At 36.4% G+C, this 15,878-nt stretch overlaps 1 protein-coding gene across 2 annotated transcripts in view; it reads right to left on the reverse strand.

Moving 5' to 3' along the window:
• The window catches only part of RGS7BP (regulator of G protein signaling 7 binding protein), a 113,459-nt gene that overhangs the window by 36,612 nt on the left and 60,969 nt on the right, over positions 1-15,878 (reverse strand). For both annotated transcript variants that reach the window (XM_066242503.1, XM_066242512.1), the window contains one exon: positions 3,647-3,777. In XM_066242503.1, the coding sequence (XP_066098600.1) occupies positions 3,647-3,777 (131 nt within the window). The remainder of the gene's footprint in view (positions 1-3,646; positions 3,778-15,878) is intronic.

Here is a 15,878-nt window from a genome sequence, read left to right on the forward strand (position 1 = left end):
CAACTGTCCGAATCCAATGTGAACCTGCATGTGAATGGCCGTGATGGCGGCTCCTGGCTTTACACTACTCAATAAAACAGTAAAACTAAATGTGATATACAATACTTGCTGGACCTTTGTTGGCAGCCAGGGAGGTGATTAGAAATAAAAATAACTGTGAACCAATTTGTTTTTCGTATTTAATCTCAAAGAAAAATTGACCAGAGACTCTTATTGAGTCAAACTTAATGATTCAATTAAAATTCTTTTTCTTTACTTGATGGAAAAGAAATAGTAAAAAAGAGGAAAATGACCAGCCTGTAGTACTCACAGAGGGAGAAAAAATTAGATAACCTAAATGTTATCAAAACCCCAGTTTCTATAATAACATTAAAAGAAATATATCAAGAAGGGATTCTAAACAGAAAGAAATTACGAGTGTTACAGGCTAGAATGAGAGTCATTATTCCCCCAGGACTCTAAGGACTATTTGATCTCTCTCTCTCTCTCTCTCTCTGAAGATGGAAGGCAGGGGGATAAATCTGTAGTGGCCTAAGAGTAGATATGGACAGAAGATTAAAGAGATGTTTAGGAAAGTTAATAATCAACATGAATTATAAATTACTAAAGTTGGGGTATAAGGTCAAATTCAAGGATGACTAATAATATATTGGAGTGGCTTATATATGTGTTAAATCAATAAAAGAAAAAAGAAAAGTTTATAACTTGGATACTTGGTGACTTGTGGTGCATTGATTTCTTAAAATACTTAATGAGGTCATGAGATAGGCCCCTTCCCTAGCTTACGGCCACATCAGAGATACCACTAGATAAGGTGTATTCTTTTTGGAGTTGTATATAAGTTCGGCACTAGAGCAGGGAGCAGAGTTTATTATTTTTAAAAGAGGAAGGGAAGGAAGCAGGTCAGATGCTGACAAAGAAGAGAGAAGATAATGATGACTAAATGAGCTGATCAGTTAAGAGGTGATATGTTTTTTATTTGTATGCTCAACACCAAATACAGTAAGGAAGAAATCTGGATGTAGGAACCCTATTTTACTTTTAAATAGAGCTGGTAGACAAGAGTTTTCCTTTCAAAAGTCAATGATGAAAAGACAAAAAGTAGGAGTGGATGGCAGAAGGAGACCAGGTGGCAAACTGAGAAGTTAGAGTGGGAGTGAGAGTGGAGGTCACTGGGTGTTAAGACCATGTCATCAACAAGAGCAGTTCCAGTGGCAACATGGGCATGAAGTATCACAGGCCAATGAAGACCTGGAGAGAAAACTACCATCCAACCATGGTTCAAAAGAATGAAAGTTCTGGCCCTGGCTGGTTGGCTCAGTGGTAGAGCATTGGCCTGGTGTGCAGAAGACCCGGGTTCAATTCCCAGCCAGGGCACACAGGAGAAGTGCCCATCTGCTTCTCCACCCCTCCCCCTTTCCTTCCTCTCTGTCTCTCTCTTCCCCTCCCGCAGCCAAGGCTCCATTGGAGCAAAGTTTGCCCGGACGCTGAGGATGGCTCTATGGCCTCTGCCTCAGGCGCTAGAATGGCTCTGGTTGCAGTTGCAACAGAGCAACGCCCCAGATGGGCAGAGCATTGCCCCCTGGTGGGCATGCTGGGTGGATCCGGTTAGGCGCATGCGAGAGTCTGTCTGACTCCCTTCCTGTTTCCAACTTCAGAAAAATACAAAAAAAAAAAAGAATGAAAGTTCTGTACTCTGTATGTGTGTCATGTATGAACATGTGTGTGTGTATGTGTATGAGTGAGAGAGAGAGAGAGAGAACAAGTAAAGACACTGGGCTATGACAACGTGTTTGGATGTCATCAGTGTGTCTGATACTCAATTTTCTGATCAGGCTTCAGGAGTGTCAAGAGCTAATCTCTCCAAACATGTTCATTTGTATTAGTAACAGAAATAAAGACAGAAACTCCTAAAAGATCAGCCTTTTGAATGTAAAGAAAAAGAAGCAATAATTGTATATGGAGAAAATGTTCTCTCTTTGGAGCATAGCATAATCCTGTTTTCAGCTCTGCTGTGTGATACCTAGGTGTTGAGTTTCACAAGTACTTTATCATATCATTTAGTTCCCCCCTCAATTGCATGCTCATTTGAGATCAAATCTCTACTTTGCTCCTTCACCTGAAATGTCTTTATCCTTTGCTACTTGAACTTTATCTTCACAGTCTAGGTCAAGTAAGACCCTTTCTACAAGATTTTTCCTGAGTATCAGTTTATTGATGTTATCTACTTGTGAATTTAAATTATAGGCAAGTATTTTATTCTGTGTACCCTCTATTCTCCTGAGCTCAAGTGCAAAATGTTTGCATTCAGAAAGTTCTCAATAATTATTTGATGAGTTAGTGAAGAAAATGTAGGTTCCATCCTCCAGTAATGAAACTTTTGGCTTTCTCCCAGCATTCACTCCATTCCACCCTCTCACATCATGTGATTGCCATCAGTTGGGTAGGGTTGACCATTTGCTAGTTTCAGGAATGGGCCTTGATTGCCTAAACCAGTCGGTATATTCCATCCTTCTGGCTACGCTGATTGGTTCAAGTGTAGACCCATGATCTGACCTAGTCCAATTAGAATAAAGTTTAGGATGTTTGCTAGTCTGTAGTGGTGAGAAGCTCTGTCTTTTTAGGGATCCTGTGATATGCAGATGTTATTACTGGAACTGTTGCAATCAGATTGCTAATGTGGGGGAAGGTAGTCTTAGGGTAAAGCCAGAGAAGGCAGAACATCACTGAGAATGGGAGTCAGTAGACTGATCAAACCACACTGAAGCCACAACCACAACAGGAGGCATCAGTCATTTCTGCCAATATAGTCCCTTTATAATTTAAGCCTGATAATGAGATTATCTATTACTAATATGCTTATCTATTATTTGTTGAGCTTCTCCTATTTTTAAATCTTTGGGATACAATCTGTAATTTGTCTTTTTGCAACTGAATTCATTTAAGAAATAGCAGCAATCTTGGATAGCATTTACTAGACTAGTAAGATCATTACGTATATTTTGATGCCTGTTCTGATCTAACCAAAGTCACAAGTGGTAAAATATGATAATAATTTGAGAACTGTTTATACCACAGTTTCTGTTCAAGGCGAGACAGAGAGAGAGAGAGAGACAGAGAGAGAGACAGAGACAGAGAGAGACAGAGAAAGGGACAGACAGAAAGGGAGAGAGATGAGAAGCATCAGTTATTCATTGTGGCACCTTAGTTGTTCATTGATTGCTTTCTCATATGTGCCTTGACCAGGGGGCTACAGCCGAACCAGTGATCCCTTGCTCAAACGAGTGACCTTGGGCTCAAGCCAGGTGTCCTTGGGCTTCAAGCCAGCGACCTTTGGGCTCAAGCCAGCGACCATAGGGTTGTGTCTATGATCCCATGCTCAAGCAAGATGAGCCTGTGCTCAAGCTGGCAACCTCGGGGTTTCAAACCTGGGTCTTCTACATCCCAGGTGGATGCTCTATCCACTGCTCCACTGCCTGGTCAGGTAATATGGTTCTTTTATTAATTCATATCAAACATTTCCTAAACATTTACATCCTTTCTAATTGTGTGTAGCTAGACATCTAGTGCAGATACATATTTTGCAAAAGATGAGCTTTTGTTTAACATTCCTCAGGGGTTCTGGCAATATACGACATGTAGATACCTTTCCGATGAAGCTGAAGAGACCCCAGCAGACATATGGACTTTAGCATCTCTGTTGTGTACATTTCTAAGCAGCACTGCAGCTGGATATAAAGCCGACAGATTTCTGGATGGATCTCACCATCTTCCGGGCTGCAGCAGAATGAAAGAGAAAAGCTGTGAACATTCTCGGGATTTCACTCATCAGTCATTTGTCTGAGCTCTGAGAGGGGAAAAAAATGCTCAATAAAGCCTCTTTAAGCTTTGAGTCTAAAATTTAAGACTTCCTGCTTTCAAACCAACGACCAATGTCATAGTTCTTATGTAAGTGTCTTTCTGACTAATAGCTCTTCATTTCTTCCCCCCTTTAGAAGCAGATTTCTTCTGGGATATTAAAATCATAAATGTGTTAAGTAATTGAAAATACCAGATATTTTCAATTTCAGTGTTGGAACAAATTTCAAAATATATTTAAACCATAAAAATATTCTATCCTGTGAAAAAGAGATTAAAAACTCCTAATTTCAGAGAAACAAATAAAGGGCTATTCAATTGCTAGTAATAAGATTATTCTTTAATACTAAGACCCTAACATAATATGATTAGAAACCATGATACAAATTATTTTTATCAAGGACTTTTGTCTCAGTTTGAAGGATATTTCTTTATTGTTTGCTATGGTTAATTTATGAGAAGTCCAATGTTTTTAATGAGAAAATAAAATTTTTATGAAAAAGAAAAAGAAAAGTTTCATAATTATGCTTAACAGTCTAATGCTAAATAAATGATGAACATATGTTTTAAAATTTTTTCTAAAGTCCTAGAGCCTTTCTCTATTAACTACAACAAAATACATAAATGTGAATATGATAAAACATGGAGTGACCACTTTTATTTTTTGATTGAGAGGAGTTAGCAGTCAATAAAAATCTTTTTTATGCAAGTAAATTAGCATGTGTTGAATAGAGCAAACTAAACAAAAGGGCTAAAATAAAGTTCAGGAGTAGATTTGAAATGGAAGAAATCAAAAAGTGAACGTGGCCAATTGTCCTAATGTGTTATCTTTAGTTCTATCCTGATTCATTTAAGATGCAATGAAATCTGATTAATTAATTCAGTATTTGAATTTGATTCCTTTGTAAAGCAGGTCAGTGGCAAAATGTCTAGGTAATTATTAGGAAAAAAAATGGAGGCTTCAATTTTTAACTTCTGGAATCAGAGCAAAAAAAATTTGTATTTACACAGCACTTTATAACAATTTTCCTTTTCAATATTTCTTTAGTAGATGAGCCATAGTGTGTCTAACTGTATGGCTTACATAACACAAGAAAATGCAAAATTTTTCTTTCAGTACCAGTGACATGCACAGTCATCCGATGTCTTCCCTGTGTCAGAAAGAACAAAGTGACTCAAAAGAGCTTATATACAAAATGGGGCTTTATCTGAAAATAAGAGATTACATTATTTTCTCATTTGTGTCTCCTGGGTCCAGCCCTAGGCCAACACTGGAAGCCAGTCTGTCTTTGGCAAACAGTCCCAGATTTTCTTTCTGCACTTCCTCCCATTGGTGCCTTCCACCCTCACGCTACTGCAGATCCACGTTCACCATGCATGCATCCTCTCCTTATTTTACATCATCTCGGCATTTCACAGTGTCTCTGTGTCCCATCCCCTCTTGGCCCTGCTGGACTCTGAAGGCATAATGGGCATTGATGGTTTGTGTAGTCAAAAGTCATCCTGTATATTACCTGCTCATACACTGCTTTTGATAAAAAAAAATTAAGATAGTTCTCATCCCACAGTCAGGTTAGAGGGAAAGTATTTAAAGGCAAGCAGGTTTCTTCTATGCTGCTTCATCGTCCCAGTCTTTTCTGCCTGTTTTCACCTACGCATAACATTGACCCTGGTGGCTCATATGCTGATGAAAAAAACCCCTATAATAAATCTGTTGTAAGTATTGTACATTTGATGAGTGGGACAATCAGCCAGTATGGTATCATTCCAAGCCATGGAATAGTCTTATTTTCAGAAGTATATAATATGTGCCTAGTGGCTTAGTTCCAAAAATATGCAAACTTCATATATATATATAGATGACATTTTATGTAATTTAAAGAAATGACTACCGTATTAACATTTCTTCAGAGCTGGCATATTTTATTATTTTATAGCTAGAGAGAGAGAGAGAGAGAGATTGAGAGAGAGAGAGATAAAGCAATGTTTTAGAGATAAAGCAATGTATTAAGTGCTTCTGTGAAAAGGCAAATCGAAACAGAGATTAAGACGCCTAATTCCTAACATTTCCTCAGGTGCCATCTCCTTAATGCCCCTGTAACCAATGGCGATTCCAGAAACTGTGATACCATTTCATCCATTCTCACTGCTATAGAAAGAAACAAAATGGGTATCACCAGAAATAGAATCTGTCAAACAAAAATGAATTGATGCTAAGTTGCATTTCAAATTTCCTGGTTAAAAAATTCATGCATATACTCACAGATTATGCTTTGATGTCTTGGAAAATTGAAGTATAGAAAAAGAGAGAAGCTGGTTAAAGAGCATTGGAAAAGTTATCTTTCTTGTCAGTGTTTCATGATGCCTTGACCAGGTTACATTAGCCTCGAGATGTGTATGTATTTCTCCCACTTTAGAGCACTAAGCTGCATTACTAATTACTAAAGGTCCATTAAAAGACAAATTGTCAAGTGGGTTATAATACGTCTGTTGTTATAAGTAGTGAACTGAAATACATTTTTGAGAAGCAGTAAGACCATTTAGGTTATTTTCATAAGAAATAAGCAAAAGCCAGAGCATGGAGAATGAAAGAAAAGCCAAGAAAACAGCAACGTAAGAGCTTGAAACTTCCTAGGGATAAATTATAAAGCCTAAGGAAAGATTTACATTAAAGTAAAACTAGGCCTATGGATTTCTTCCAGGAACTGACAGCAACTTAACTTGGAAGTTAACTTGACCACATATTACTTAAGCGTAGTCTACAATGATTTACTCTTCTTCAAGCTTACATCTATAAGACTCACTCTTGAAATGATTGATATTCAGTTCTGTCCAAGAAATTCTATGAGGTAGTGGCTAGGTTGTAATCATGTGTTTTGTTTTTTTTTATGAGCAGAAGTTAAGAGCTAAACTGATCATGTTGATTATTTTGAAAGCCTTAGTATTCATAGGAAAACACTCTAAAAATGAACTTCAACAATAGTCCAGCAATTTAGAGCTCAAGTTTAATGCGGACACATTTAAAATAACTGCCAAACTATAAATCTTTCAGTCAGCTCCTTAAGGATGAGAATTAGGATATAATGTCTTAATCATGTGGCTTAAGGAACCTAAAGTGATTATAGTAATAGGACTCCATGTGTATAGATATCACCTAAATCATCCGTCAAAGACGGAAACATTTTTTATTGTGAGTATTCTTATTTTGTAATTCAAAGAAGATCGACCATGCCAAATATCAATGACGATGTGGAGCAGCAGAGACTTTCATGAACTATTTTGGTGGGGGTTAAAATAGTACAATTCCTTTGAAAATATTCAATAGTTCTGGAAGTTTCTTATAAAACTCAACATATACCTGCCTTATGTCCTGGCAATTCCATTTCTAGATAATTATCCAAGAGAAATGAAAAATTTGACAAAAAGATTTCTACAGGAGTATTCATAGTAGATTTATTTAGAATAACTCAAAACTGGAAACAAGTCAGGTATCTCTCTCAAGAGGAAAGTGGATAAGACATTAATTTATACTACTACAATAGAGTAATTACCAACAATGAAAAGGAGTATACTCCTGACACATGAAACAACAAGGTCGAATCTCTAAAACATGATCTTGAGTGAAACATTCTTAACATAAAGAGTAGATTCTGTATGACAGCATTTATATGAAGTTGTAAAACAGATAAAACTAATCGACAGTGACCAATATTAGAATTTGTCACTGTCGACAGTGTGGGAGGGAATTGACTGGGAAATGGTATGAGGGGAGAAAACTTTCTGGGTGAGGCTAACACTCTATAGAGGAAGCTTTGAATTACATGGGTGTATACATTTGACAAAACTCATTGAATGGTACACTTAAGATTTGTGCATTTGATTATATTAAAATTTTACCTAAAGAGAGAGAGAGAGAGAGAGAGAGAGAACCATAAGTAAATACTGAATTCTCGTTAATGATACACATGCTGAACTGTTTAGGGGTAAAGTTTATGGATATCTGCCACTTCAGAAGAATAATTGATATTGCTGGTTGGATAGATAGATGAGCAGAAAGGTAGATATGTGGTAAAGCAAGTGTAATAAAATGTTACCTGTAGAATTTGGTGATTTTCTTGATGTCTGAGGATTTACATTTCTCCAACTAATTTTATGGCATATATTGAACAAAACAACTGAGAAGCTTTTTGGCTAGTGAGGTCAAGTTTAGGAGTGAAGACCCTAGGGATTTTAGTTATGAAATGCCTTGGCCTCACGTCTGGTCTTTTGCCAAATCTTCCAGAGTTTAGGGTTCTGTGCAGTTGCTGATAGCTTTTTGAAAACCAGCAAAATGCTTGTTGTTTTGAAAGTCTGTCCCTAATGTAATGGTTTATATATATTTAGTTGAAGGCAGAAAAACATAATAAAAGGAAAATGGGTTCTGGAGTCAGAAAACTGGAGCTCTAAATATAGACCTTACTGCTTAGAATTGCGATGTTAGGAAAACAACTTGAACTTCTCTGAGACTCAGTTTCCTGAGCTGTGAAACAGGTATAACAACTATTTAGGCTGATGTGTGTCAAGGTTGTTGCAAGGGTCAAATGAGACTATGTGTGGGAATACAGTAAACACTGTGCAGGGCTATCAGAGGTTGGCTATAATCCATCTCAACACATGAAGTTGTGTTTACATAGCCTTATGCTTGCAGAGCCCTTTAAAAATTATCTGCTATTCTATGGCATTTTTAACTTGCTTACTGCTCCCAAATATGGACTTTGGTTAAATAAACATGCCATTAGGCTGAGAAAAATGGGTGTGACCCTATTGACAGCCACTCAGTATTTCACAGACTTTAGTGATGACATAAACACTTGGGGTTTGTCAGCTGAGAGAGGTGGGTGCCAGAACTCTTATTGCAGCAAATGTGGCCAAGTTTTTCCTTTCCTAATCAGTTCTGTTGTTGGCTATTAAGCCAAGTGGCAAGGAAAGAGTTGGAAGCCAAGTGGATGAGGGAAGGGGATGACATCTTTTGCTTTATTTTTCAGAGCAAATAGCCAAGGAGGTAAGGAATTCAATGATTTACCCAAGGATTTTGATCTCCAGGATATCTTTTCTAATACTGCCTGTGGTTTCTTCTCATTCTTAAATGGGTTCCACTTTCAAGTATATACCCTGATTCTGCATCAAATTCAGTGACAGCTTCAGAGTCCAGCCTTCATATGACTTCCTTGAAGTAGAGTTCTTAAGGTGGTCCCATGAATATACATAATGAATAGGTGGGTAGTCAGAGGACAGGGAGGGCACAAGTGTGTGTGTGTGTGTGTGTTTGTGTGTGTGTGTGTATGTGTGTCCGGTTATATCATAATTTTAGGTTTCAAATTCTTAAAGGCAATTATAGGGTTTATCCAAGTTACTAAATACAGAACAGATGCCAAGTACCTACTAAACGACTACACTATTTTACCAAAATAAACAGTGCACTAAAAAGAGAAGCCTAGTTAATCAGGAAAAATGGAAACAAGACTTATTTCAAGGTGCCTATAGGTATAATAGTTGAGTCTCCTTATGTCTCCATTTTTCTCATAATCTTCTGCTAATTAAGTTTTTCTGAAAGTTGTGTTTTAGGTGGGAACCTCCTGTATTTTGTTCATGGAGAGTCATAGCAACTTCCCCAAAGAGCCCTTGAAGACATAATGCAATAAATGCCCTCACATCACAGCATGTCCTCTCATGGGAACATATTGCTATGTGACTTCCTCACCACTGAACACCAGTCAGGACCAAACTCTGCCTTGGAGCTATCCGGGTTCAGTCTGAAACGAAATGACGTTGAACAGTGAAGTGAAACCTGCAGTGTGACTGAATTATCTTTTGGTCACAACTTGGATGACCTTTTTGCTAAGCAGCTGGGTTCAAAGGGGCCGGCATATTTCATGGATTAGGACCATATTACTTATGGTCCTCATCTCCCCGTTACTTTTGTTTTGCCCTCTGTCAGGACCTTTGATATTTCCTTCTGACCCAGTTGGGAGAGTTGATAAATAATGGGTAGCATTACCAAGAAGCATATTATTTTTTTCCACTTAAAGAGTAAAAACTATATTTAAACAGATTCAAATGCTTATAAAATCAATAGCAATCAGTTTCCTGACATTATGATACTTGTAATAAGACTGAATATATGGTTATTGAATAGTAAATTATCTTTTATTTATTTTAAAAGTTACTGATTAAGGCATTCCTGGGGCAAATTGGGAATAGGCGATAACTTTTCTGGTGATTCTCAGACTTTCTAGGAATTTCTCAGGGCATCAGAGGTTGACAGTTAATAAGCACATCATTACTTCTTTTTCTTGATGCTTAAAACTCATGCACATTGATCAGGAAAGAATGAACATTTACATGTAAGGCATTATTTTCTTCAAACCCCAAAAGAAAATATCTTTCTTATTCTGTCTCAGTCTCTTCCCTCATCTTTCTATCCTTTTGGGCTTGAGGGTCCTTTGGCCCTTCCATTTATTCCCCTCTGATTCTTTTAATGTTTTCCTCTGTGTGTTCTTCTGTTTGGAGTCATATGGAATCTGCAAAGAGCTCATTAGGTCCTAGTCTACCAAGGGTTGTAATTCTCACAGCTAGCAGAGGTCTGTAGCTGATGGATTCTGAGTCTTGGATTCATGAATCTCTGCTGGGATGACCATCAGCACCATGTGTTACGTGGGTAAAATACAGACCTTGCCATTGACCTTGCTAGGATCAGTCTGTGTTTATATATCACATACCTGTATCTACATTTTAACCTGGAAAAACTTTTGCTTCTAAAATCAAGATTTTCAATCTCTGATGCTTATTTTTTGTGCCTGATACCAGTGATCTTTAAAGGTCAATTATCACTTAATTATCACAGGATACACTGAAAAATATTCAACTGATTTATTTTCATTATATTCAAAGTCTGGGTCATTAATTGCATCATGCAGTTCATTCCTGCTTTTATCCACTGGGATATTAGGGCTCAAAATATTGAACTGCTGTTTAGCTAAATACTCTTTAGCCCTTCCTTCTTAATTATATCGTTATGCTGTACTTCTTTTTAGCTAAAGTTACAGGCTTCATCAATATTGCTGAAACAATGACAGTTTTAAGACAACCTGAGCTAACTGGGCTGAATAAACTGAACTCATTTAATTCACCCAAAAGAGAATTTTTGATTAAAAAGAAATTTCTTCATCTCCTTTAACTGTAACAGTACAAAATGTTGATCAATACTTTGAAAATTAATTATGACACATCAGTTGTATAGTTCTAAAATAAATCATTGTCAAATCCATCATGGTTGCAATTCCAATGGCATCTTACATGTGAGAGATTATCTACAGTAATGACAAAAGACTAGCAGAATCCAAACTATGTCCAACATAGGCCTGAAACTTTTTTTTTCAGACTCACAGAAGTATGTAAGCAGAAAAGCTTTTTGAGCAGGGCTTTAGAAACAGCCCCTGTTTATTATACTAACAATAACAGCAAACACATAGAGCTTCAGAGCTACCAGTTTAGCCCTCTGGTTCATTCTTCAGTTTATATGAAGGGTTTAGGGATGAGTTAGAACTTTTGTAACATTTAGTAGTTTACTTTTTCAGCTTCAGATTCCTAGGAAGTTCTTTAAATATTATATCTAGTAGGATTCTTTCTATTGGCATGCAATGAAAACCTGTGTTTTTTTGCATAACTCAAAAAATGACACTTCATGCCAATATGGAAATGTGCACTTCTAGACAGATGTAAGAGCTATTTTCTACAAAAAGACAAAAACTATGTAAACAGAACAGTATCTATGTACATGAAAAATATATTCCACCATGGATTTTATTCAGTGGATTATAAATTCCTCAAGGCCAGAAGATTTATCTTGTTTATCTCTTTAGTCTGAAACACTTAACAGATTGTCTGGTACATAGTAGGTTCTCAGTTAATTGGTTCCCAGAATGGCTTTAAAAAGTAGTGTTGACAACTGCAAGAAGTCTACAAGTCATACAGAGAATAATGGGTAGGAAGAGAAGCATAAGTCATATGCTTCAACAAGATAAGTCCTCAGAAAAAGTTCTGGATGAATCAGAAGTAATCAAATTACCAGATGCAGAGTATAAAATAATGATTGTTAAGATGCTTAAGGATTTCAAAGCTACAATGAATGGACTTAATGAACACCTCAATAAAAAAATTGTAAGCATCAAAAAGGATACAGAAATCATAAAGAAGAACCAAACAAAAATGACAAACACAATATCAGAAATAAAGACTACACTAGAACGAATTAAAAGCAGGCTGGATGAAGCAGAGGATCGAATCAGGGACTTAGAGGACAGGATAAGTGAAAACATGGAAGCAGAAAAGCAGATCAAAAAGTTGGAGGAAACCCTAAGAGAGCTCTGTGACAACATGAAGAGAAACAATATCTGCATAATAGGGGCTCCTGAAGGAGAAGAGAAAGAACAAGGACTAGAGAAGCTCTTTGAAGAAATTATAGATGAAAATTTCCCTAAATTGATGCAGGAAAGAGTCACACAAATTCAAGAAGCTGAGAGAACCCCATTAAAAAAGAACCCAAAGAGACCCACACCAAGACATATCATAATCAAAATACTAAAGCTAAGAGATAAAAAATATTAAAAGCTGTAAAAGAAAAACAGTCAATCACCTACAAAGGAACACCCATAAGCAGTGGTCCCCAACCCCTGGGCCGCAAACCAGTACCAGTCTGTGGGCCATTTGGTACCGGTCCGTAGAGAAAGAAAAAATAACTTACATTATTTCCTTTTTATTTAAATTTAAGTCTGAACGATGTTTTATTTTAAAAAAATGACCAGATTCCCTCTCTTACATCCATCTAATACAGTGGTCCCCAACCTTTTTTGGGCCATGGACCAGTTTAATGTCAGAAAATATTTTCACAGACTGGCCTTTATGGTGGGACGAATAAATGCACAAAATAAAATTATGCGACTGGCATAAAAACTGTGATATTTAAAAATATAATTATCAAACTTACGAGACAAGCATCAAGAATGAGTCTTAGATGGATGTAACAGAATCTGGTCATTTAAAAAAAATAAAACATCATTCAGACTTAAATATAAATAAAACAAATAATGTAAGTTATTTATTCTTTCTCTGTGGACCAGTACCAAATGGCCCATGGACTGGTACCAGTCCACGGCCTGGGGTTGGGGACCACTGATCTAAGACTCACTCTTGACACTTGTCTCGGCCATGTGATACATTTATTTGTCCCACCCTAAAGGCCGGTTCGTGAAAATATTTTCTGACATTAAACCGGTCCATGGCCCAAAAAAGGTTGGGGACCACTGCCCATAAGGATGACATCTGACTTCTCAACAGAAACACTTGAAGCCAGAAGGGATTGGCAAGAAATATTCAAAGTAATGCAGAACAAGAACCTACAAGCAAGACTTCTTTATCCAGCAAGACTATCATTTAAAATTGAAGGAGAAATGAAAAGCTTCCCAGACAAAAAAACACTCAAGGAATTCATCATAACCAAACCAATGCTGCAAGAAATATTAAGAGGCCTGCAGTAGACAGAACAAAGTGTGTGTGTGGGGAATATATATATATATATATATATATATATATATATATTAAAAGAAGAATATAGATTTAAAGAAAAAAATGTAAGCAACTACATATCAATAATAACCTTAAATGTAAATAGATTAAATGCTCCAATCAAAAGACATAGGGTAGCTGAATGGATAAGAAAACAGGATCTGTACATATGCTGTTTACAGGAGACCCACCTCACAACAAAAGATACACATAGACTGAAAGTAAAAGGATGGAAAAAATATTTCATGCAAATGGAAATGAAAAAAAAGTTGGGGTAGCAATACTTATATTTGACAAAATAGACTTTAAAACAAAGACTATAGTAAGGGATAAAGAAGGTCACTACATAATGATAAAGGGAGCAATCCAACAGAAAGAGAAAACCATTATAAATATCTATGCACCTAATATAGGAGCACCTAAATATATAAAGCAGGTTTTGATGGACATAAAGGGAGAGATCAACAGCAATACTATAATAGTAGGGGATTTCAATACCTCACTAACATCAATGGGTAGATCCTCAAGAAAGAAAATTAACAAAGAAACAGTAGAATTAAGGGACATACTAGATAAACTGGATTTAATAGATATCTTCAGAACCTTTCACCCTAAAGCAGCAGAATATACATTCTTCTCAAGTGTGCATGGTATATTCTCTAGGATAGACCACATATTATGGCATAAAACAAGTCTTAACAAATTTAAGAAGATTGAAACCATATCAAGCATCTTCTTTGAACACAATGGCATGAAACTAGAAATCAACAACAATAGGAAAACTGAAAAACACTTGGAAACTAAGCAGCATGTTATTAAAAAACTAATGGGTCAACAATGAGATCAAGGAAGAAATAAAAAATTTCCTTGAAACAAATGAAGATGAGCGTACAACAACTCAAAATCTGTGGGACACAGCAGAAGCATTCCTGAGAGGGAAGTTCATAGCATTACAGACATACCTTAAGAAGCTAGAAAAAGTTCAAATAAACAACTTAATCCTGCAACTAAAAAAACTAGAAAAAGAATAGCTAGTAAAGCTTAGAGGAAGTAGAAGGAAGGAAATAATAAAGATCACAGTGGAAATAAATGACATAGAGACTAAAAAAAACCACAACAACAATACAGAGGATCAATGAAACCAAGAGCTGGTTCTTTGAAAAAGTAAACAAGATTGATAAACCCTTAGCCAGACTCAACAAGAAAAAAAGAGAAAGGACTCAAATAAATAAAATTAGAAAGGAGGGTGGATAAGTAACAATGGACACAGCAGAAATACAAAGGATTGTAAGAAAATATTATAAAAAACTGCATGCCAAAAAATTAGACAACCTAGGTAAAATGGACAAATTCCTTGAAAAATATAATCTTTCAAAAATCAATCTGGAATAATCAGAAAACCTAAATACATTGATTATAACAAATGAGATCAGAACAGTTATCAAAAAACTCCCAACAAACAAAAGCCCTGGGCCAGATGGCCACAGGCAAATTCTACCAAACATTCAAAGAAGAGCTAACTCCTATCCTTCTCAAGCTATTTCAAAAAAAAAAATAGTGTCTATGTGATATGAGGAGTTAGAAGTCTAGGGTTACATTTCATCATTAGAAAGGGTTTTTTCCCCGCTTCACTAAAAACAGAAAATGTAAAATTATTTATCTCAATAATCAGTATGGTCTCTTATGAGTGAGGTGTTGTCAGCTGTAAAATTTTCCTGCAGTAATATAATTTAAAGTCTAACCAACTATGCAGTTAATAAAATCAGTAAATAATTGTTTATCTATAAGTAAAAGTTGGGCACATCATATTTTCAGATGTTAATGATGTCTTAATAGTTTTAACCTTAGTTAATACAGCTCTCTGTGGTTGACTCATGGGTCTTGAAATAATAAAGACATTGCCTCTCACATCCTTTGTCTTTTAATCTTTCATCCTACATAGAAAGCCAGCTGACTTGCACATCAAGTCACAGTAGTAGATAGGAATTATGTTCTTTTTCTTCTTTTAAATTGAATTTATTAGGGTGATACCAGTTAACAAAATTATAGAGGTTTCAAGTGCACAGTTCTACAACACATCACCTGCCCACAATGTTGTGTGTTCACCATCCCAAGCCAAGACTCGCCCATCACCATTTATCCCCCTCTAATTTCCTCCACTTCCCCTTCCCCCACCTTCGAGCAATCACCACACTGTTGTCCATGTCCATGAGGTTTTTCTCTCTTTTCTAGGGAGGGTGTCTTTTTTTGCTTAATCCCTCTACCTTCTGACAGCTGTCAGCCTGCTAAGTGAAATAAACCATTTAGAGAAAGACAAATACCATATGATCTCACTCATATGTGGACTCTAATGAACAAAATGAACTAACAGGCAAAATAGAGACAGATTCATAGAGATGAGTTTTTTAAGAGTTTCT

This window comes from Saccopteryx bilineata, chromosome 1 (genome assembly GCF_036850765.1).
Source record: "Saccopteryx bilineata isolate mSacBil1 chromosome 1, mSacBil1_pri_phased_curated, whole genome shotgun sequence".
NCBI classification, from domain to species: Eukaryota; Metazoa; Chordata; class Mammalia; order Chiroptera; family Emballonuridae; genus Saccopteryx; species Saccopteryx bilineata.